General features: G+C 32.0%; 1 protein-coding gene across 1 annotated transcript in view; it reads left to right on the forward strand.

Moving 5' to 3' along the window:
- Window positions 1–420: 420 nt before the first annotated feature.
- The window catches only part of LOC118193372 (uncharacterized), a 108,636-nt gene continuing 82,569 nt past the window's right edge, over window positions 421–26,487 (forward strand). The window contains exons 1-3 of the mRNA XM_085820697.1: window positions 421–826; window positions 2,740–2,808; window positions 25,623–25,676. Of these exons, the coding sequence (XP_085676823.1) occupies window positions 2,769–2,808; window positions 25,623–25,676 (94 nt within the window). The 5' untranslated portion in view covers window positions 421–826; window positions 2,740–2,768. The remainder of the gene's footprint in view (window positions 827–2,739; window positions 2,809–25,622; window positions 25,677–26,487) is intronic.

Here is a 26,487-nt window from a genome sequence, read left to right on the forward strand (position 1 = left end):
GATATTTTCTTTCTGCGGAAACATTAAAACAATTAGAAACACTTCATCATTTTGAAAAAGCAAAGGACACTGCCATATTCTAAATAATCGCAAGTTCTGTGATTTGGTGTAATATATACCGCCAAATAATATCCGAAATACTGATTCCCTGCAAGATTTTTTTTAAATAAATAAATGCTTTGCTAGTAAGCAATTACTAGTATTTGTCATTGCTAGTAATGTTCATAATTATATATTGCAAGACGTAAAACTCGTTTTAGCTCAATGGTAAAATAGAAAATGATGCTAATAAGTTTTTGTGAGGAATTTATCTTGTATAAATAACAAGGCCGCGGTAAGGTAAGATATTCCAACCTTAATGGAAAAAATAGAAGTGATTTAATATAATGGATTCTGAATCTGGCTACCTGTCTCCAACAATGGAGGCAAGTGTTGTCAGCTAACGGACTGGTGTATTGATTCTATAGAATTTTTTGTGATGTTATAAAAGATTTATATTCTATGGTATAAATCAGCAATAAATTTAACTTATCTATTACAAGTAGCGAAAGAAATAAGCACGAATGATGGGATTTTTAGTCCCAGGATCTCGTTTCTTTTACTGTAACATGAAACGTTAGTTAAAGCTAAATTTGTCTCGTGGACTGTCACGTGATCTGTATGTTTGTATGTTGTGCTGCATTTCATAATGGCGGCAAGAAAATGTGTGTCTACAATTGAAAACTTATGTGTCTTCTGCAAATGAAATGCATTTAAGCACGAAAAACACGAACTTCTTGCTTGTACGAACTATGAATATGTTATTTCAACCATGGTATTGTAGCAGGTAATTATTGATGAAGTAACTGAGATCAGCTGCTTGTATCATTTGCGTCAGAAAATAGTAAACTAAAATTCGAAATCATGTATACAAAAGTATATCCATGGACCGTACTAATAATGAATATTAAAACGTCAACAAAAGCTGTATAGACGCTCATTAAGATCTTGATTATCTTTTTATACTTCTAAAATCGGTAATAAATAGAATGTTGTTTTTTTCTTTTTGCCCCAAAAGCATGTAAACAAGAGAAGTGTTTTTTAACCCTACACATTGTCTGCATGAAATATACACATATATGTTTTGTATTTTGATGCCAAAGACAATGACCCAGTCTCTGACTATCTCAGATTTGTAAAAGGATTGCAAAACATATCTAATTTTTTAATTAGAACAAGGCTCTGTATATATTAGTCTTTTTCTGTTTATATGTATCTTAATTCGATATTTATGAATTTAAACTTTTTTTTTTTTTTCATTTTATGGAACAGTAAGAAAGTGCTTCGGAGAAGCTTTCTTGAATTTTACTATATATTAATCCCCCATTCCTTAGTGATTCATTTTATATATTGTTTAAGAAAACTGTATTTAGAAACTAAAAAAGCTGGTCATGCTTGTATTAATGTATTGTTATACGTGGTGCTTTTAAGCAAAATTAAGGAAGGAATATGAAAAATTAATATTTTTATCTAGTTAATACTTTTAAAAGATATTAATGCTTTAACACAGAAAAAGATATTAATGCTTTAACACAGAAATTTGCACAGTACACAACATAAATAATAACCAAATAGTCAGCTTTTTTCCCTTGAAATAAGAATTAAATTTAATGTTTTCTCAACACAAAGTAATATTAGAATCTATTCACACTATCCCTGCTTTCTGTTAATTTTGGAGCATGTTAAAGTGACAAACAACATTTAACTAAATGTTTACTATTAAACATACAGTTAATTTACTATTAATTGTTAGTACTATTTTATTGAAAAATTAATTTAATATAATTATTTTAATTAAAAAATTTTTGTAGCATCTGCATGCTTAAAATTTTCTGTTTTTCATATGGATTTTTCAAGGGAAACTTCAGTATATTATTTAACATAAATTACCATTTATACAAGTGTCAGTATTTTAGATTATTGGCAATAATCACTAGAAGTTCTGTAAAGTGTAAACTTCAATGGATATTTAATGAATACTTCAGTATTGTTATCATGACATTATTTACTTTGTCTTACACTTACTTTAGGCAATTTATTAAATATTTAATATATTTAAATAATGAAGAGTCTGTCTGTATGTATGTTCCTAGCATTGGGTAGAAGTGGAAGCAGCTAAAGCTACCAAATTTTGAACCTTATAGACAGACCTTCACTTGAACATCTGCACCTCAATGACCAAATTTTTAATTTCTAAATTGTTTTGTATTTGATATTTTGTGTATTTAATCGATTTTTGATTTATAAACTTAATGATTTAAAAGAAATGCATTACCACTCTGAAAAGCATAAAATATTTCTTTCATAGTTAACCAGAAATCTCAGCAATTTAGAAGAAGTGTGTGGTCTGTGCCCAATATGAAATACTTTTATTTTCATACACCGTTTTGTTACAGTTTAGCAAAGTATAAGATATTTATTTTTCTTTCAAATTTATCTGTTATTGATTAACAAACCAATTCATTTAAAAGCAACAACTACTGTTCTTCATCCTTTTTTTATTAATTACTAATAAAATCCATCAAAATTACATAAGTAGGAATCATTAAAATCATTATGTATATTTTTTTCTTTTCTTTAATAACTATTTTAGATGACTGGCCATGCAGGTGGCTAGTGTAATAAAAAATTAAATTTATCTGATATTTATAACTGACTGAATGATAACATTTTTCTATATAGATTTATATTACTTTTCAGCATTATTTCTGCCTGAAATTTCGTAAAAAATGGCGTCTTCTGCAAAAAGACGAACAAAAGGGAGTAAAGGTATCTATGTTTAAATTTCATCTTACTGTTTGCTAATTTACTTGAAATTAAATTCTGATTTAGATAGAAATATATTTACGGGTGCCCCTTGGTGATAATTGACAATTTTTGGCAGTACCTAGACACTGAATTTGTGCAATTCTTTGATTTGTTATTTTGGCTTCGTGTAAATATTTTGGCCCAAATTAGCCACCACACAAATCCAAAATAACAAGCTACAGAATTGCACCAACTCGGTATCCGTGTACACATCGACCTATTTTCACTTTAAAAAAAAAATAAAAAAAAATCTGAGAATTGTACAAACTAGGCATTGCGCACTCTCTTGACTTTGTCCATGTACACATCGATCTATATTCACTTAAAAGGTCAAAGGAGCAACCAGCAAAAAATATATAATCTCAATAAGCTACATTTTAAATCATACAATGAAATAACATAAAAATCAAAATTCATCTTAGCACTACACAAAGGAAATATTCACTTATGTTATTTACAAATTTCCGTGTCTTCAGTCAAACAAAATTCCTTAACAGCATCCAGAAACTTCTTAAAATTATCTGAACTAGAATCTGTTTACTGGCGTCGCCACGTAAATTCACAAAAATAAGAGTAAAAAATATCTTCCGTAGTGTCGATATCCTCCAACATTTGACCATATGCATTTCCTTCCTACAAACAAGATACTTATAATGGCTACTAAGTAAACCTTTATTTACACACCAGACAATTAATGCTTTTCTCCTTTTTGCTCCAAATCGTACAAAAACATCAAGCACATTCAAACATCAACCACATTCAGCCATTTTACCGTCTAAACCACAAAATAACACAAAATAACAACGTACTTCTTATCCAAAATCCAGCACACAAAAAAGCCTTCCAAAATCTTTTCCCATCATTCAAATTCACCGCAATCTCACAACCAGTTACGTCATAATAGGGTTTCCATAGCAATCAACTCCTTAGGTTACTATAAATGAAAGAACTTAGTGATAATCCAAGGGGCACCCTTAAAATCTACTGTAACCCTGATTTACATATTATGCTACATGATTTACATTCTTCTATTTATAATATATTTTTATATATTCTTGTTCAAAACACCTGTGCACTTTTTATTTACTGAAAGCATTTTTAAAAAAAGCTTTCTGAAATATCAGTGGTTTTAGTTGCAGCTTTTTAAATAAAAAGCAAAAATTGATGCTCTCATTTTATACTTTGTAAAATTCCAGGATGCTTCAAATAGGAACACAAAATCAGCAGCAAGGACAAATAACCTCACACATGGTACCTTATCTTTTGTGTGATCTTGGCGAAAGAAAAAAAAAAAAAATAATAATAATAAAAAAAATAAATAAAAGCACAAATGCAATTTGTGCTTAAGAAATTGTAATTTGTTGTCAAATATTGTGAATGTCCCCGAACACAAAATTTTGAGTATGGTAAATGATAAATCAACAATTCATTCAATATGCATAAATCACAAGTTATTTAATAGATACAGTACACTCTTAGACCAAAAAAAGGAAGCACCAAGAAGGAATTGTCTGCATATGACGAAAATCGGTAAAAGTGATGTACAGGTACAGAAAAAAAAAAAAAAATGATGACAGTTTGAGAAAAATTGGATGATTTATTGAAGCGATAGAGCTTTACAAAGTGAAAAAGTCAGTAACACTTTTGTCCACTTCTGGCCCTTATGCAAGCAGTTATTCGGCTTGGCATCGATTGATAGAGGTTGCGGATGTCCTCCTGAGGGATATCATGCCAAATTCTGTCCAACTGGGGCATTAGATCGTCAGCATCTCGAGCTGATTGGAAGGCCCTGCCCATAATGCTCGAAACGTGCTCAATAGGAGAGAGATCCGGCAACCTTGCTGGCCAAGGTAATGTTCGGCAAGCAGTAGAAACGTGTGCAGTGGGGGGAGGGGCGGTCATTATCTTGCTGAAATGTAAGCCTAGGGTGGCATGACATGAAGGGCAACACAACGGGCCTTAGAACTTTGTCAACGTACCGCTGTGCTGTTATGTTGCGACGGACAACCAAAGGGTTCGTACAATGAAATGCAATGGCACCCCAGACCATCATTCCTGGTTGTCGGCCTGTCCGCCGAAAGACAGGTTGCTATCACACCGCTGTCCGGGACATCTCCAGACTCGTCTTTGCTGGTCATCGGGGTTCAGTTCAAAGTGGGACTCATCACTGAAGACTATTCTACTCCAGTCAGTGACATTCCAGTGCGAATGAGCCTGACACCACTCCAAACAAGCTTGATGTTGTACAGATGTCAATGGTAGTTGGCGCAAGGGGTGTCGTGACCTCAGCCCCCTTTCTGTGAGCCATCTATGAATGGTCCTTGCGGTCACTGAAGCACTAGTTGCACATACGATCAATGATAATGATGCACCTGGGGCTGTGAGTTCCGCTCTGACGATCGCTCACTCTTCACGTTCTGTCATTTCTCTAGGCCTACCGCTTCCTTCTTGACACTGTGTGCGGCCGTGGTTCACCCATTCCTGCCATCATCGTGTAATAGTGGCATCGCTTCTGCTCAAATGTCGAGCTATTTGCCAATAAGACCAACTGGCTTCTTTGGCCCAACTACATGACCTCTCAAAATCGTAAAAACAACCTTGTATTTAGCGTAAGTATATTCAAACATTCAATCTCATTAATTTATTATAGTATTTAATAGATTTCGAAGGCAGCTAAAGGTTCCTCCTCATCAGGAGAAAGAAATACCTGGAAAGAAGAAAATAAAGGGGAAGGAGTTTCAGAAACACGTGGTCCTTATCAGCACTTATTGAGTGTTTGAATATACTTACGCTAAATACAAGGTTGTTTTTATGATTTTGATTGTCACATTAGCGTGTTTCTCTTCTAGTCTACATGACCTCACTCAAATTCTGACAAATGAACATATTATTCGCGCACCTGTATGCGAGGCATAGTTACTGTCTACCAGAATACATGGAATGAAATTCGTGAAGAATTTATGACCTGGAATCGTAATTTCTCCTCTTAAATATCCTGCCAGTTGTGGAGATCAGATGCGCTGTAGTGACAACCGTTCATTCATTGGCAGCCAAATGTAAAATTTTCCGTCTTCCATCGAAACTTGTATGCATATCAATTTGTGTCCAATTTGCTTTATAACTTCTCGGTGCGTCGTTTTTTTTTTGTTCAAGACTGTATATAGAAGGAATGTAATATAAATTTGCATTTATTATAGTATTTAATAGAGTTCTTTCAGCAGCATATTTAAAATAATAATGTATTTCGACAATATTTAACACAAATATTAATTTTCATACTTAATACAATTATGTAAGCAATTTATTTAAAATTACAACATAAAAAAACATACCAAAAATTTCTATTATTAAAGTACTGGAAAATTCTTTTTATTATTTTAGTAATTTTGACAGCAATTTATATAAAAAAAATACATAAGCATTCCAGAAAATTAATTTTTACAGACAATTGCTGGTGACCACAGTACAGCAATTGCTGCTATTACTGTCTCAGTCATCAATAATAGTTTCTTTTTCTGTTGAAAGTTTGAAAATAGTAAGCATAACAAGTAGTTTTTGGTAAAAAAAAAAACTGCTGTATTGGCACTGTGTAATTATAACTATCAAAGTCAAATAATTAACTGTTGTTGATTATCAGATTATTGATTATTAGATGTTGTGGATTATTTCATGCACATGTGCAAGTTTGTAGTTGTTTGTTTCTTCTAGAAATTTGGATCGATAACTATTTCTTTTTTGCTACTGTGCAAATGTGCCAAATCCACTTTCTTGGCAAGCCTATTTTAGAAGACGGGTACACTGCGCAAAGAAAAAAAGGGCACAGTTCTATATCTCCCGTTCTACTGGGCCAATTCGTGAAATTTAACTTGCGTTTTTCATATCTTGAAAGAGTGAATTAGGATATGTATTAGATTTATATATAGCATTGATATAATATAGTATTTTGACAAAAAATTGATTTTTTTCTGAAATGACATGCCAATTTTTTTTCCATATTTCGATTCTACGACTTAAATTATGCCAAACTGCCTGGTTTTGTAAAAATCGCACAAGTAGTTTTTAAAAAATTAACTCTTAAAATTTTAGCTCCTCATTGTTGATTGAATTTGATATATATTTATCAATATCTCTTTTTTTATTAAACTTATTTTATTCTTCTTTTTATATTTCAAAATTTAGGTTCATTCCAAATAAAATTCACGAATTTTTTATGATTTATTTTAAAAATTTGCATTGAAAAGATTTTGAATTATAACCTTTAAAATTGTTGCCATCATCTTAAATTAGATGTATTTCTAAGCATACCTGCAAAAAATTAGTTTTTTATTCAGAATTTCCTAAGATTTATGTGAATTTATATTTTGGCATGTTTTGAAATTTGACGTATTTATTATAAGCGATAATAATGAAAATGTGGTTTATGCACTCTGTTAAAATTATTTGAAAGTATGAATGATAACTTTTTTCTCACTCATGGCCAATGAAGAAAAGGAAAGAAAAATAGGTTGCTATAGATTAAGAAGTTTGCCAGTTGACTTATTCTTGGCACAAAATGAAAAAAATCAGCCAAGATAATTTTTTAAATTTCTCACCAAAAATTACAAACTTTAATATCTAGGCATAATTTGTATCTGAGAATTGAAATATGGATAAAAATTGGCATGTCATTTCAGAAAAGTCAGATTTTGGGACAAAATACCTATGTTAGGACACTACTATAAATCTAATATATATCCAAAGTCACACTTTCAAGACATGAAAAACACAGTTTGAATTTCATCAATCAGCTCAGTAGAACAGGAGATATAGAACTGTCCCAACTTTTTTTTTCACGGTGTACCCCACATAGATTGATAAACAAAATTTCAAGTTAACAATGTTTAGTGGAATGTACAAATTACAAAATGTGTGCATGAAATGTTGCTATTCTACTTTTTTTGCGGGTGCATTTATGTACATATGTGGGTATATGAAATGCCCTAATTAGTCAAAAATTCTGTTATGTGATTGCCTTTTATAATTGTAATGTTACAGTCAAGTTTCTGAAATACTTAGCCATATGTGAAAATTGTTTTGGAGCTTTTTTGAGACCTAATTTTTCTGTTTGTCAAGCAAGTCTGCATTAAATTGGGTTTTGATTTCAATTTAAGTGTTAGGATGTTGATCAGAAACTGGTTTTGAAGATTTCCATATCTCATTTACAACAGCTGCTTGCTTTATATGCTTTATATATTGTTGGGCAAAGGAATATATGTCAGCAAAATTCTGTGAAGAAGAATTGGGATTATTCCCGAGCACAACTATCAATTGATGTAATTATTACTGAGAAGTGTGTATGTCTTCTATGAAAAAAGAATATAAAAAAAATAGGCAATGCTGACTGCATCACTGAAATAGACCTAGGGCTACCCAAACAATCATTTTGTTAAGTCTACAATGAGTTTGAAGCTTTTTGGTGGGCTGCAGATATTTACAAAGTACTGCACTATGATTATTTGTTGGATACTATTTGATTTTCACAGTCCCCATTAGCAAAATGGCACCAAGATCATCGCCGAATATAAACTACTTGCCTATAGTTTGTGGCTGCTATATCTCCAAAATTGCTTTTAACCTTTTGAGGCCGGGGCTTTGGTAGCAGTAAAAGCTACCAAAGGACGGGGAATCTTGAACCGAATGCTTTCCCCCCTTTAAGAAATCACCTCCTATTTGCAACGGAGATTCTTGTGTGTAGTTTAATGGATTCTCAGAGGGGTGCATCTATGTCGCAAAAGGAAGACCTTTGAAAGAGATAAGTGGTTAAAACCCTAGGGACTCAAATTTGACATTTCACCCCACTTTTCAGTCTGGAAAATGGGGGAAAAAGACAAAAAAAGTTGACACTAAAGTGGACAACCCCGTCTTTTCAAAGAAAGGACTCTATGGCCACTATAATGGCCATCCCGTCTTCAAAAGGTTAATATGGTGTCAAAAGGCTTATCTTTCCAAGAGGATTTCTGGCACATGAGTTCCAAAATGTAATCGTACTAGATCATGTTGACCCATACATGACTACATATACGACTAGATCATGAAAGCATCCATTGTTGGATCAACAAAACTAAATTTGTGATTTGCAGTTAAATGGCTGTAAATAGCCTTTTCAAGCACATCTGTATTAGAGGCTCGCCAGTAATCTGAATATATCATCGATCCTTCCATTACATGGTCTACAATCATTGATATCAATGTGCTTGCTTGGAACCTGAACAAGAAAGCACTCGCTGTTAATGTGGCATAACCTACCAAATATCCACTGTTATGGAAGTACCCTGCCAGTATTGTTTTTCTGCCATATAAACAAACTTTTTTCAATTCCAACTATTTTTCCAGGTCTACCTATTCGGCTTTAGGTTGTTGAAGTACATACCTCTGTCCTAAAATTATTCCAGTCAGTTGTATGTTTTCACAGGTTGACTACTTATCGCAACACTTAGGCTCCATTCAGACGGGGGTATGAATGTCATAAATCATGCCAATTGGAGCGAATGCACAAAACGTTAATGGGAAAACAGTGGGGAAAAGCTGTATACATCTACACATGCGCGAAGTTATCTTCTCTAATTGGCTACTGCTTATACCCTGTCTTGCAGGTGTGAACGGAACTCCCATGTTTTTTATACATTATGACTAAGCCTCTATGACAGTTATGCAGCTTTAAGTGACGTTAAGTCCCTCTGCTCAACAGTAGATGAAACACAGCACTATTAGGAATGCTGTTCTGAAACCACTAAACCAGGTGTTGGATCGAATGGCCTTTTTTTGTTTACAGTTTTTTACATTGTGCCTTCACATACTTTCATTTATATATAATTTCATTTTGTCGCCATTTATGCATATTCGATTGTGAGATAATATACTTTTTCATGGAAAAATGATACAGCATCTTCCTGACTTCTCAGTAAATTAAAAGTTGTTAGCATTTTTTACAGTGTTTAAATTAAAAAAAAAAAAAGAAAGACTACTACAGTATTATGCTGTTCAACAAATTTGGTAAATAGAAGTCAAAAAGGACCCTCCTTTTTTTAACAAATTTGTTTAAATTGAAAAACAAATCATGATATCACGTGACTCATCAGTTTCCACAAATACAGGTCGAAAGTGAAAGTACCGTTTTGTACATAAATGTTTAAACTGAAAAAAGACTATTGTAATTTCATGCAGTTTACATAATTTGACGGTATATCATAGGAGCCGTGAAAATAAAGTAGGACCATTTATTGTTTGAGGCTCTTCATTAAAAGATAGTCACATGTCAAAATCGTAAAAAACAACCTTATATTTAGCGTAGGTATAATGAAACACTCAATCGATTTCGAGGGCAGCTAAAGGTCCCTCCTCATCAGGAGAAAGAAATACATAGAAAGAAGAAAATAAGAGAAGGAGTCACAGAAACACGTGGTGCTTATCAGCACTGCACGTGGTTATAACTAGATTTTTAATCAGAGTTGCACTGGCCGCCTACTTTTACTGAGCCAGGCTGTCTGATCGAGCATAAAGAAATATTAGCGAAGTTAAAATAGGGAAGGGCAAATGCACCTTACGCTCAAAATCTGAACTTCAAATAATGGAAAGCAACCACTGAACGGATTTTTATACCCTCTGGTAGTACCAAGCGCGAGGAGGTAACGCCATCTATCGGCAAAATAATTGAATTAAGATAGTAGAATTTTAAAGGCATTAGGAAGGACTGGATTGGACTTCAAATCATTAACTAAACTTTCTAAATCTTTGTGAATGTGAAAAGCCTCAAGAAAATCCAATTCACCTATGGAAGAAGCCTTTTGGATGATTTTTGCAGACCCAAAATCAAAATTATGGTTAAAAGTCCAGCTATGATACGCTATTGAAGACTTGTTAATTTCGCCTTTTTTGACATAAGATTCATGTTCCTTGATACGAAACTTCAACGCTCTTTTTGTTTGGCCAATATATCTTAAACCACACTGACATGATATACTATAAATTCCCCAAGAATTCAAGACAGAAACGCAATCTTTTAGAATCGAAGGGTGAATTTTATTAATAGGGGAGAAACCGACTTGAAAATTGAATTTCTGGAGAATCCGTGCAATTTTATAGCTAACAGAAGGATAAAATGGAAGCACAACAAGGTCATTAATATTATTTCTAACAGTGGAATGTCTTCTTTGATGGGAATCTGAAAATTTTTGACAGCTTTATCAATAATCACGGGAGAAAATCCACGGTCAATCGCAACTGCTCTCAAATAATTAAGTTCATTGGTAAGCAAAGATTCAGAGGAACAAACTTTTAGCGCGCGGAAAACATAATAGTAAAAAGAAGCCATTTTTTGCTTAACAGGGTGGCATGACTTGGCATGGGGTGGTAAACAAACTGCAAAGAGTTTACGGTACACAGTGGTGCTAAAATCGGTTTCATTGTGGATTATAAGAATATCGAGGAAGGGGAGGGAATTGTTGGATTCAATTTCAAGAGTGAATTGGATGGCTGGATCAATTGAATTCATAATAGATAGAATCTCGGATAAATCCTCTTTATAACCGTCAAAAAGTGCGAAAGTGTCATCAACATACCGAATCCAAAGACGAAAAGATAATTTATCAAATAATTTCATCTCAAAATAGTGCATATAAATGTCAGCAAGTACCGGACTGAGAGGATTACCCATAGCCAATCCTTCAACTTGACGAAAATATGCATTTTGGAAAACAAAGTGGGTTTGACTTAGAGAAACTTTAGTAAGCGAAACCAACTCATTAATTTCAGTATGTGTGAAGTGAAATTCCCGAAGCCTAATTTCAAGACAATTTAGTGCTCCTTCGACCGGAACATTAGTAAACAAGGATTTGACATCAAATGAAACCATAATGGAACGAAGTGGGGAAATATTTTTAGTTTATTTATTAGTTGAAGAAATCACTTATTCCGCCTATTACTAATTGCGCTAGACTTTATGCTCTTCCAAAAGTCCACAAAACCGGTATTCCTTTTCGACCAATTGTTTCCAACATAGGTACTGCTTCATATCCTTTGGCCAAATATTTAGTTTCCAGATTTTCTCCTCTACTTGCTAACAATATTCACACTGTAAAAAATTCTGTTGAAGTCATTGATAAACTTAAAAATATTTCCCCACTTCGTTCCATTATGGTTTCATTTGATGTCAAATCACTGTTTACTAATGTTCCGGTCGAAGGAGCACTAAATTGTCTTGAAACTAGGCTTCGGGAATTTCACTTCACACATACTGAAATTAATGAGTTGGTTTCGCTTACTAAAGTTTCTCTAAGTCAAACCCACTTTGTTTTCCAAAATGCATATTTTCGTCAAGTTGAAGGATTGGCTATGGGTAATCCTCTCAGTTCGGTACTTGCTGACATTTATATGCACTATTTTGAGATGAAATTATTTGATAAATTATCTTTTCGTCTTTGGATTCGGTATGTTGACGACACTTTCGCACTTTTTGACGGTTATAAAGAGCATTTATCCGAGATTCTATCTATTATGAATTCAATTGATCCAGCCATCCAATTCACTCTTGAAATTGAATCCAACAATTCCCTCCCCTTCCTCGATATTCTTATAATCCGCAATGAAACCGATTTTAGCACCACTGTGTACCGTAAACCCTTTGCAGTTTGTTTACCACCCCATGCCAAGTCATGCCACCCTGTTAAGCAAAAAATGGCTTCTTTTTACTATTATGTTTTCCGCGCGCTAAAAGTTTGTTCCTCTGAATCTTTGCTTACCAATGAACTTAATTATTTGAGAGCAGTTGCGATTGACCGTGGATTTTCTCCCGTGATTATTGATAAAGCCGTCAAAAAATTTTCAGATTCCCATCAAAGAAGACATTCCACTGTTAGAAATAATATTAATGACCTTGTCGTGCTTCCATTTTATCCTTCTGTTAGCTATAAAATTGCACGGATTCTCCAGAAATTCAATTTTCAAGTCGGTTTCTCCCCTATTAATAAAATTCACCCTTCGATTCTAAAAGATTGCGTTTCTGTCTTGAATTCTTGGGGAATTTATAGTATATCATGTCAGTGTGGTTTAAGATATATTGGCCAAACAAAAAGAGCGTTGAAGTTTCGTATCAAGGAACATGAATCTTATGTCAAAAAAGGCGAAATTAACAAGTCTTCAATAGCGTATCATAGCTGGACTTTTAACCATAATTTTGATTTTGGGTCTGCAAAAATCATCCAAAAGGCTTCTTCCATAGGTGAATTGGATTTTCTTGAGGCTTTTCACATTCACAAAGATTTAGAAAGTTTAGTTAATGATTTGAAGTCCAATCCAGTCCTTCCTAATGCCTTTAAAATTCTACTATCTTAATTCAATTATTTTGCCGATAGATGGCGTTACCTCCTCGCGCTTGGTACTACCAGAGGGTATAAAAATCCGTTCAGTGGTTGCTTTCCATTATTTGAAGTTCAGATTTTGAGCGTAAGGTGCATTTGCCCTTCCCTATTTTAACTTCGCTAATATTTCTTTATGCTCGATCAGACAGCCTGGCTCAGTAAAAGTAGGCGGCCAGTGCAACTCTGATTAAAAATCTAGTTATAACCACGTGCAGTGCTGATAAGCACCACGTGTTTCTGTGACTCCTTCTCTTATTTTCTTCTTTCTATGTATTTCTTTCTCCTGATGAGGAGGGACCTTTAGCTGCCCTCGAAATCGATTGAGTGTTTCATTATACCTACGCTAAATATAAGGTTGTTTTTTACGATTTTGATTGTCACATTAGCGTGTTTCTCTTCTAGTCTAGTCACATGTTTTTCATATTGGGAAAAAAAATCATTCAGGGTTTGTACAGTCCTTAAGAGTCCTTAAAAGTCCTTAAGTTTTTTGGAATCAATTTTTGGTCCTTAAAAGTCCTTAATTTCGGCCAAAATCGGCAGAAGGTCCTTAATTTTAATCATGTGAAATTTCTGTCCGTTTTTACGACTGCCATTTTTTTTAGTGTGTATTAGCATTTTAGAGGTATATTTTTGGCGATTCATTGATAAATATGGTTATCTTTTGAATCGGTTATAATTTGTTCCTATTTCTAATGTAAATGTGGGATACTCTAGTTTTTGAGCAAGAAGTGAAACATAAGCATTTAGAAATTACTTCACTTTTTCTAATGAAGAGATCTTAAACAACTTTTCTCTTTTGGAGATGTGAATTCTTTTATTGACTGGCTCTAAATTTGGCAATTTATCAACATTTTGGCAATTTTTAAGATCAATTTCTATAATAAATTTTTAATTCCAAGACCTGGGAATTTTTCTAGGTTTTTTTTTTCAAACATTGTAACATTCATAAATTTCATTAAAATGATGGTAATATATTGAAATTATATTTAAAAATTAACATTAAAATGTAACATTTTTATTTTTTGTTGTCATATTATAAAGTTTTATTTTGGCCACTTATTATATCTGAAAACTTATCACTTATATTATATCTAATCACTTATTATATTTTGAATCTGAAAAATAAACAAGGTATAATGCTATAAAGCACTATTTACGAAACATTTCTTAGCAAAAGCAAAATAGCTATGTAATTAATTAAAATTATCTTCTTTTTAATTTTCCCATGATAAGAGTTTTCTCATGTTATTGTCTTAGAATATTCAGAATTCTTATGCATCAGTTTTCTCTATAAAATTAATTTTACACATTTTTCCTGTGATTTTTTTAAAAATATTTCTGGCTGTGTGCTGTTACAAAATTAGTAGGGGTAATTTTGCTTCGGGACATTAGACATTTCAACTTGAAGAAGGATGCAAGTTGGAAAGTTTGGAAGGGTTTGAAAGCAAGATTTATAGACCCACGATTCTAGAAAAATGTCACAAAATGAAAGATATATCTATGGTATTAACATGTAATGGGTGTATTTTACAGAAAGTTTGCAATGAAGTTCTTACTTTTTGGAGAACATCTAGAAGAACAATGAAAAACATAATATTTGAATGTTTTACTTCTGATACTAAAATCTTTTTCTAAACGTGTTCGTCTTCCCTTTATTTTCTCTACTTTTCACTAGATACAAGCATGGAAAATATTGAAAGTGCTTCTAATAGTATCACATGGAGAGGCATTATAGAAAGGAATTTTTTGATTAATAAAGAAATTTGAAGCTGCCAGTTTTAAAAGATTAATCTAATATGTCTTAATGCATCATACACAGGTTTGACGCTTAGCATTGCCTCACCTGGTGCAATCATGTGGAACAAACATTAAACTTATCTCTGTAGATCCAAAATTTTGCTGACTAGTGCCTTTCAAAATTCTGCTTCCAGTGCCTGCTCTAAATTCTAAAAGTTTTGCCATGTCTAGATTTTTTGCTCGGTGTGTCACTAAATTCTAAAAATTCTGCCACACCAGCTCTGTAACCGGCTTTTACCATATATATTTCATATTTCTTCTCGATGTTCGTATTACTAAAGAAATAAAATTAGCAGCTTTTTCTATACATTCTAAATGCATCTAGTTTTTTTGGAATAACAGAAATTCAAAAATTCTAAAATGAAAAGGAAACGTGTTAAATAAAAAAACCAAATACATACAGAGAAAGAAAATTATTTTTCAAATATATATACAGATATTATTATGTAAATTACTCACTTGTTTATAATTTCAGCCTTTACTATAATTTCCCATTTCTATTTCCTCCCCAGAATGCAAATCACTTAGACAGTTTTTAGTTTTTAAACTGAGGTTTTTGGTGCGCAAGGCAGAATGTGTTTTTAATCTCCGCTTGCTCACTGCATTAGTTCCTGCCAGCTCTGATAATTTGTAATTTTTTTCTGCATTATTACTGCTGACATTTGAATTTGTTATGACAATAGAGTTACTGAGCCAGCTTAAATTAAAATTAAATTGTATAGTCTTTCACCACTAGTCCACTCTTTTTGTTTGAATTTGATCGTTCTTGTTTAATAACATCACCACAAGTTGCAATTGATTTTGTTAGCGTAAGACCATGCCTTAAGCTTTTTTTAAATAAGAGGCTTATTTAAACCTTTGTAGTTACTTTCAGACATAGCAATAATTTACTTCACGTCTATCGGGGGGTTTTGGACTATTTAACTTTTACCAGATCAAGTAAACCCTCATAGGTACATTGTGGAGAGGTTGACAAGTTAGGAGATAAAGCACGCAGAAACTAGTGAGAACAATGGTTTGCATATTGAGAGAAATTTCTAATTCTTAGAAAAGATGCTTAAAGAGAAGGAAATCTATGTAAATTAGCCAAAATGTCTGGGCAGGCTTCAAATTAAAAAGACGCATAAATGTTTTGTTGAGGGTTGTTGCTATAAAACATAAATCTTTTGTAGATTTTAATGTATAATTATCCTAATTTCAATGGAATATATTGCATGTATTTTAAACTGTGAAATTTTATTAGATTGTGATTTTAATAGGGCTTTTTAAGAAATATTCTTAAATAAGTAAAATTTAATAGTGGTCATAAAAATCCATAATGTTTAAGGTTATCTAACTACCTAATTTAATTATTTATAACTAACTGCTTACCCTTAAAATTATCTATCATATATTAAAGCGAATTATTGTCTTTCATTAAACCTTATCATAGGACAAGATAAAACACAAAAATGTAAAAATTTTTACAAAAATGTAAAAATTCATATAAAACTTATTCTTCATATCTAGCGAGACCTGAAATAATACAAAGCAACTTAGTATCACCTCTGGTGCTTTAGTGGTTTATTGAAACCTTAAAGTATATTAAGTGGGTTACAACCCCTGGAACTGTACACGAAGCTAGGACACTAACTGCATCAGACAGAGCCCAACTAACTTTCAAAACATGCCAACTGTGCCTACATCATGTCTTTCAGTTTTGTTCTGATCAGCAGGTCTCTGTGTAGGCAAGGAGCAGTGGTCACAACAGCCAGTCTTTTGTTATAAATCATTCTGATTATGATTTTACTTCTCATTTTAACCTATCCTGCTTGACATAAAATCTACCTCTTATTTACTAAACCTCCAGATTGAGCAAGTATGTGACAAAATGAGACATTAAAAAAATCAGTATGAAACTATTAGTAAAACGTAAATAAAGTGTCACTTATCTTCTTTCAAATATGCCGAACTATTATAAGTGTAAAATATGTAATGATATTTGATAAATTTCATAAAGTGTATTTTATTCTCAAACTTATTAATGTTAACTAAGTTATGTTTAATAATAATGTAGCCTACTTACGGATATATTTTATTTTTTGGATGGTATTACAAAAGTGAAGTTCAGGCATAGATAATATTTTAATTGAATTTATAAATTTGCTATTTGCTCATAGGTCCTTAATTTTTTCATTAATGGTCCTTAAAAGTCCTTAATTTCCATGTGCAGAAATGTGTTATGAACCCTGTCATCATAGCCAGGGTTCGTACGGTCCTTAAGAGTCCTTAAAAGTCCTTAAATTTTTTGGAATCGATTTTTGGTCCTTAAAAGTCCTTAATTTTGGCCAAAATCAGTAGGAGGTCCTTAATTTTAATCATCTGAAATTTCTGTCTGTTTTTATGACTGCCATTTTGAGTGTAAAATGTGTGAGTGTAAAAGTGTAAAAAGTGTGAATTAGCATTTTGGAGGAATATTTTTGGCATTTCACTGACGTATATTTGTTATCTTTTGAATGGGTTCATGGGTTTTAATTTGTTTCTATTTTTAGTATAAATGACGGGATACTCGAGTTTCTAAGCAAGAAGTGAAGCATAAGCATTTCGAAATTCATTTTTTGTAATAAAGAGCTCTTAAACAATTTTCGCTTTTGGGAATGTGAATTCTTTTATTAAATTGTTCTAAATTTGGCGACTTGTCAACATTTTGGTGATTTTAAGACCAGTTTCTGTAGAAAATTTTTAATTGCAAAATCAGATTTTTAAAAAAAAACATCATAACTTTGATAAATTTCATTAAAATAATGGCAATATATTGGAATTATATTTAAAAAATAACATTAAAATAAAACTTTATTTTCCGCTGTCATATTATAAAGTTTCATTTTGGCAACTTATTATGCAATGTTTTGAATCTGAAAAATAAACAAGGTATAATGCTATAACTATAATAAATATAAAGCACAATTTATGAAACAACTCTTAGCAAAAGCAAAATTAGCTATGTAATTAATTAAAAATATCTTCTTTTTAATTTTTTCATAGTAAGCGTTTTTCCCATGTAATTAATTGTCTCAGAATATTTAAAATTCTCAGAATATGTATCAGTTTTATCTATAAAAGTAATTTTACACTTTTTCCCTCCTTTTTTTTCCAAAATATTACCTTCTTTTTGCTGTTACAGAATTGGTTTGGATAATTTTTCTTTAGTATTTTTGACATTGCAGCTTGGAAAATTTAGAAGGATTTGAAGGCAAGATTTATAGACCAACGGTTCTAGAAGATTTGAGAAATATGTGACAAAGTGAAAAATGTCTCCATGGTATCAACGCATAATGGATGTATTTTACAGAATGTTTGCAATGAATTTCTTACTTTTTGGAGAATGTCTGGAAGAACAATGAAGACATAATATTTGAGTGTTTTACTCCTGATACTAGAATCTTTTTCTTAACATGTTTATCTTCCCTTTATTTTCTCTACTTTTCACTAGACACAAGCATGGAAAATATCAAAAATGCTTCTAATCGTATTACTTGGGCAGGCATTATAGAAAGGGATTTTTTTTATTAATAAAGAAATTGAAAACTTACAATTTAAAAGATCCATCTAATATGTTTTAATGCATCATACAATTTATGAAAGGTTGACAAATTAGGAGATAAAGCACGCAGAAACTAGCGATAGCATTGGTTTGCATATTGAGGCAAATCTCTAATTATTGTTAGAAAAGATGCTTAAAGAGAAGGAAATCGGTATAAACTAGTCAAAATGTTTGGGAAGGCTTCAAATTAAAATGAGGGATAAATATTTTGTTGAGTATTGTTGTTCCTAAACATAAATGTTTTGTAGCTTTTAATGTGTAATTATTCTAATACTGTTTAAGAATCAGTTTCATAAATAACATGTATTTTCAAATGTGAAATTTTATTAGATTTTGATTTTAATAGGGCTTTTTTAACAAATATTGTTAAAAAATAAAATTTAATACTGGCCATGTAAATCTATAATGACTACGGTTACCTATTTACCTAATTTATTTATTTATAACTAACTGCTTACCCTTAAAAATTATCTCTACATATTAAAGCGAGTTATTGCCTATCATTAATACTCACTGTGGTCGGAAGATAAAACACAAAAATGTAGAAATTCAATTAAAGCTTATTCTTTGCATCTAGTGAGACTTAATACAAAACAACTTATCACCTCTGGTGCTTTAATGGCTTATTGGAATCTGAAAGTATATTAACTGGGTTACAACCCCTGGAACTCTACATGAAGCTACAACACTAACTGCATCAAATAGAGCCTGACTAACTTTCAACACTTGCCAACCGTGCCTACATCATGCCTTTCAGGTTTGTTCTAATCAGCAGGTCTCTCTCTAGACAAGCAGCAGCAGTGATAACATTCAGTCTTTTGTTATGAATGATGCTGATTATGATACTTCTCATTTTAACCTATGCCGTTTGACATAAAATCTACCTGCTATTTACTAAACCTCTAGACAAGCGGTTCTCAACCTTTTGACTCACGTGTACCATCTGAATAAAAATTGAAAACCTGTAGTACCTCCAAAGTACTACTACCAAACAATGATTGATCTGAGCTTGCATAAATTTACGAGTGTTAGAGAAAAAACGCAATCAGGATGTTGGGGTTTTAATTTTTTAAATAAGTAGTTAAAAATACTTTGCTTCTTTGTGTGCCACCTATTTTTTCTTGCGTACCACCGGTTGAGAACCTCTACTTTAGACTGACCAAGTATGTGACAAAATAAGACATAAAAAAAATCAACATAAATCTAACTATTAGTAAAATGTAAACGTCACTTATTTTCTTTCAAATATGTCCAACCTATTATAAATGCTACTTGTAAAATTTTTAATGCTGCTTGATAAACTGCATGAAGTTTATTTTATTCTCAAACTTATTAATAATTATGTTAATTAATTTACGTTTGGTAATAATGCATGCTACTTAGGGATCTTTTTTTATTTTTAGGATGGTATTAGAAAAGTGAAATTCAGGCATAGAATAATATTTTTAATTGAATTTAATCAGTTCCCATATGCTCATAGGTCCTTAATTTTTTTCATTAATGGTCCTTAAAAGTCCTTAAAAGTTCTTAATTTCCTTGTGCAGAAATGTGTACGAACCCTGATAGCAGGGTCAAAGATTAAAATTGTGTCAAACCTTTAAATTACAAAATATAAATTAAGGAGTAATTTCTCTGCCTATAACTCAAATTATATTTTAGAAATTTTAAAGTTATGCCTAGGAACCAAAAGAAAGAAAACATTTTATTTACCCATTACTGTTATATACCTGTTTTTAAAATAATTCAAGGTACTTACTTAAATGTTTCTAGCATTACATTCATATTATTTTTTAAACTTTTTGCCAGTTATGTTGAATAGAACCAAGCCTCTCTATTTCCCTGTGTAAGGTCATTTAGATCACATTTTGTTTTTTATTAGCTGTATAGTTTGAGATCTTTATAAAAAGGTAAACTGCCTTTATTGTAGATGATGGCTTGGAAAAGATACAAAAATAAATATGCACAGTTTTTTTTTTAAATGTGAAAAGGAAATCTTTAGAAGTAGAAGGGGTTTTAAGTGCTTTTTAAAATTGAGATTTTGCATTTTCTAAAATGTGTGCCATTGGTAAAGATATTTCAGGGATTATGTTGTATTATAATGTTTTGGTAGCATATAATACATAAAATGTCTTAGCAGTTATATTAAAAGATAAAATTATCAATTTTCATTCTGTTGATAGCAATTGGTAGTTGTGGACTGTATATTAATTCATAAAAGTCAAGTTGAGAAACTTAACAACATTTATTTTCTTTCAAGAAAAATAATGCCGTTTAAACGGGCAAAGAGTGAGTAAGGAATAATTAAAAATTGACTGCCGCTTTGTTCGGGCAGAGGAACGGAGACTCGATGTTGACCGAGTGCATCCCTATCGCTTACTGATTAGTACTGGGCTCTCGCCACTAACATTATGTGGCACTGCAAACATTAAGCCAGTACAAATAGACATAAATATTCTAACCGAGACGGAACATTCAAAGAAAAATAATGCTGCTTAAACTGGCAAAGAGTGAGTAAGGAATAATTAACAATTGACTGCCGCTTTGTTCGGGCAGAGGAACGGAGACTCGATGTGGACCGAGTGCATCCCTATCGCTTACTGATTAGTACTGGGCTCTCGCCACTAACATTACGTGGCGCTGCAAACATTAAGCCAGTACAAATAGACATAAATATTCTAACCGAGACGGAACACATTCAACAACAAGATAAATTTTGCTATATAGAATGGAAGCTCAGAATTAAGGAATATCCTAAAATTCCAAAAATAATGTTTCTTTTTTAATTCCAAATTTTTCCAGGTGTATACTGTTTTCAATACTAAATTATATACTCATTGCCATAAAAATTTGTGCATCAAGAAAGAGTTGTCAGAATGAAACGAATTTTTTTTTTTTTTTTTTTTTTTTTTACATGTGAGTGAAACATTGATATAAGTAAGTGATTACAAAATCAAAGCTAAGGATCATATATTCCAGAAAAAGCTGCAAATGATTGAAGGTTCTAATACCCTGTTAGACCACCTCTGGTATACATACACGATGCAATACAATGGGCAATGAGGCATACAGATTATGCATAATCTCATTCCACAGGTGTTGTAATTTTACACTTTTAGTTTGAACCCAATTCCTAAGCTATCCAACTTGGCAACACAAGTGATCACAGACATGCTCGATCTAAAATAAATCTGGGAATCGGACAGGCTAGAGAAATGTAGTAATGTGGATGACACATTCTTGTGACACCCTTGCTGTGTATGGTCAAGCATTGTACTTTTGAAAAATGCATGCCATAAGAATGACAGGTCACAAATGTACCACTAGTAACATTAATCTATACTAAAAGATTAATGGTACTATAAAACTAGATGTCTGATGTGACAATATTCCATGTCATCACACCAACTGTGGGAACAATGTGCTGCTGTAAAACAGAGGCAAGATTGAGGCTTTTACCTCAAGTCTTTGTATACATACACAATTGTTGTCACTACCCAATTGAATCTCAATTCATCATCAACTGGGTTCCATTTCATTGTGATACAATCCTGCTGAGTGCAACAACACTTGGGTGAAGGTGACAAGTTCATTGGCAGTACATGTACCAAATGTCCTTGAGCCTGGCACCTCGGAGTGGTATTGGCATACACCCCACACAGTAAAGTAAGAGTGGCATAGATGTCAGGCTGCCGAGCTTGCTACTGGGCCTCCATGGTTCCCAATGATGAGCTCCCCATGATTTTTCCCTGATCAAAATCTGACAGCTGATCATATTGTTTTTAATTTCATCCCTAGTGTGAAAACAACCTCCACCTACAAAAGGTTAAGTGTTGTTAAAATGCCCTGCCCGCGTTTTTAATGTGCTAGAGAGAACAAAGTTAAGTGCCTTTTGGTGGCATGCAATGCACAATCACATTGTATTTCTAATCATTTGCATACATATACATTCTAATCATTTGCATCATATTGCTGACATATACTTTCATGTCATGTTTCGGTGTGATTTAACAATACTTTTTGCTGGGCAAAATTTTTATCTGTATTTAAAGACAAAAGCTAAATTTTAATAGAGGAATTAAACATATAAATTAAAATCAGGTTACATCAAGGAAGCTAACCATAGGAGGTCCCAAGATTAACACCAGTGTGGATAGAATAAATCTCATCATCAAATCATGAAATTTCATGTAAATCAGAAATGTTCATCTAAATCAGAAATCTCTAATCTTTTTCTTGCATCGACTCCATTTTAAAGGATAGTTTTCTTCATTGACCCCTCGTTACGTTTTTCTTTATATCAAGTTTCACAAATGGAAAAAGGGTTTTGAAAACAAAATTACAGATTCTAATTGCTTGGGTCATTTTATGAACTGATGCATTTTTTAAAAATACTTAATTCAAATTATTATTAATTATTTTTAAAACTGCTTAATTCAGTTCTTAAATTCCTCATTCAAAATTATCCAGCCTGTTTCTTGTTTTCTGTGCTAAATTATTAACTTGACTAAAGGTTGCTTAAACTAACTTGACTAAAGGTTGCTTATTAAGTAAGAAGAGACAAAAGTTAATAATGTTAGTTTTGTAACAATTTAGGCTATTTTTCTTGTGTAACTTTTAAATTCCTGAACAGCATACCCATGTGTTTTAAAAAAGACGTCACTTTGTATGATATAGTTCTATATCAATAAACAATTATTTATCAGTTTTATTATTATTATTATTATTATTATTTTGTAGTTAGTATGATCTTTATAATGCTGATCAATTACCTATGCGTATACAGCTATTGAGCTGTTGGTCATCTTTGACCCTGTTTAAAATTTCATTCACTTCCAAGTAATGAATACTACCCCGCTGGGACCCTCTGAACTGAATTTTATCCAAGAAAAATGATTTTAATGATATATAGCAGGGTTGGCCAACCTTCATATCAGTAAAAGCCGCACGTTTGAATTCAGGAACATTCAAGAGGCGCATCTAGAATTTCTAAAAGCCACAAGTTCATATTTACATCATTATAGAAGTAGTGGAGGAGATTTTAAATAGAAAGAAATCCCTGATAACTTTGTAAAAAGAGTCTAAACTAATCAATTACTTCCTTTTGGACACTGAATAGTTTTAGTTTAAGATATTTCATACATATATTTTATATGCATGAGCCGCACAAACTGCCCGCGAGAGCCGTACTTTGGCCACCCCTGATATATAATTTGCTGGCTAATTAAATTTTAAACATAGATTAGATTTGACATCATATAATGTAATTTTTGCTTTCTGTAGGGTGTTCTTAATAAAAAACAAGATTTAAGCTGTTACATTTTCATTCAGTTTGGCAGCATTGTAACTTAAGCATCTGTTCTGTAGATGTTTTGAGATTAATCGCCATGGGAAGTTGTAGAAAGGATCAAAGCATTAGTATTGTGAAATGTTATAGTGGCAAGAAAAGTTATGCAGACACTATTTTCTGATAGTTAAAAGAATCGGGACGGAAGAGAACCACACCTCAAATAAATTATAAAAGAGAAGCAACAACCTGTGTTGGGCATAGATTTTTAGCATAGAGACTCTATCAATTTCAAGGGGGAACAAAGTCCCTTTTCATTGGGAGCAACGAAAACCTGCAACTGAAAAATCAAGTTACGAACATATTTATATCCTAAGGAAGTTGAGAGAGTAGTGCCATCTGTTAGTAGAAATAAAATGAAAATTGAAAAATTAAGATAAACTTTTATGAGTTAAAACAATGTCTAAGAAATTAAGAATTGGGAAGTTAAGTTTGGTCATGGTCATTTAATAACTCATGTATACTAATAAGTCTCTGAATCTATTTCATATTTTGTAAAGTATTTATGAGTTTTTGATTAAGAAACTCAGCAATTTCAAAGCGAGCAATGGCAACACTGTACGGGAGGGGGACATTTTTTATCTCCAGCACACAAAACTAAGAGAAATTCTAAAGATATTCTCTTTTAAATATTTTGTGATATTGCTGTTGAATTGAATTATGGTTTAAGTGCAAAGAGCATGATATTTAATAATAAAGGTAACACACAAAATGTTTAAAAAAAAAGTCCCTTTGGGCATAATGTAAAATCTGAAAGCTTTCAGATTTTTTTTAAATTTCATTTATTTATTTTTCATTTTTATTTATTTATTTATTTTTTCTTCTGTATTTGACTTTAAAAGGAAATTTTAATTTTGTTTAAAAATTGATTGTAATCATTGTGCAGATTAGCATGAGAAGTCTCTTGTTAGCATGATATTTGAAGTTACAAAACCCATGTGTGCTATACTGCCCTTCTGGTTACTTTTGAGTAACCTTACATAGTAATAAAAAATTGATTAAACTCTTAGTTATTTATTTATAGTATATAATACAGTCAAAAGTCTTTAATCTGGACATCCATGAGTCCAAACGTCGCGGCGCGAAGTGAACTGGAAGTTGATCTGTCAGCACTATCCTTATCTTCAGGGCAGATGTTTTTATTTTATTCGCCTTATAATTCCTTACTAAATGTAGTATTTCGTCTTTGATATGATTTAAGTCAAATTCCTCATCATTATAAGTATCACGAATACACATCAAATAGTTTTCTGGTTGCAATTTTCTAATTTCGACTATGCGTAATGTATGTTTTACGCATGCGTGCATTGAAAGAAATGTTTAATAAAGTAAACAGATAAATATTAAGCTTTTTTTTTTTTTTTGTAAATTTTGATACCCTGTAGATCATAATTTAATCCCTGTAGATACCCTGTAGATAATCTTTATTTCATAAATTACGGTTTCATATTTTAAATTTAATAATTTCTGCATGCCATCTTACCAGATTTAAATTGATGATCTATAATCTGGAAAAACTGATAATCCAGAGACACCAAAGTCCTGATAAGTCCGGATTAAAGACTTTTGACTGTATACTGTGAATATATGTATATAATTATGTTTTTGTAGTTTTAATCATTTTTGTGTGCTAAATTGCTGTTACTTGTTCCTTTAGCTGCTGATGGAAAAAGGAAACGGAAGCATAGTGGCAGTGACGAAGATGGCCCAGGTAATTTTATTTAGAAAACATGATATTCTGAAATATTGTAGTATTTCCTTATTTTATAAATTTCATAAGCACTTAAGCATGATATCTATAATGTTTCTTATATTCTGTTGCAAATGTTTTAATTTCAGAGGACATTTTATTTGCATACTTTTTTTTTAACAAAAAATTTATGGATTCTAATTTCTTTTAGATGTGAAAAGGCTTAATCTAGATTGCTGAATGCAGATTAGAGCATTAATGTAGTTGCAGTTTTGTTTCCTTGTTTGTATGCAAATTGAAGAATTTCAGATCTCATATCCGTTTTAGACATATATTAAAAACAAAAAAAGAAATTGCAAAGGTTCTTTTAGAATATATTGTGAATATAGAATTTAGAATATATGATGAATTATTGATAGTTTATATATATATATATGTGATGTTCCAGCTTTTGTCCGGAATAAATAGATTGGTGAAGAATCATAGATGTAGTTGTAGCTCAAAAGTATCAGACGATAAGTTTAAAAAACAGGATCCATTTATTATTATTCAGGAGAAATAGCAATTACAAAAATCTGATCTTCAGAGTAAATAAAAATGAATTACTAATAACTTTTTGTATGAAGTTTTCTGCGTCGTTACATTAAAGAAAAGACCCCGATATTCCTTTGCGAGTTTTTTTATAGCCTCTGGAAAGGCGGAGCTTCCAAGAAATGTCATCAGCCTTTCCAGTTCGCTTTAAATATCTCCAGAACATTCTATAACTGTACGTGTAGAAAAGGCAGGAAAAACAAACTTGACTATGGGGCTGTGGATTTAATTCCACGTACTT

Source organism: Stegodyphus dumicola, chromosome 7, assembly GCF_044657685.1.
Source record: "Stegodyphus dumicola isolate Sdum_Otavi_A_Nest chromosome 7, ASM4465768v1".
NCBI lineage: Eukaryota > Metazoa > Arthropoda > Arachnida > Araneae > Eresidae > Stegodyphus > Stegodyphus dumicola.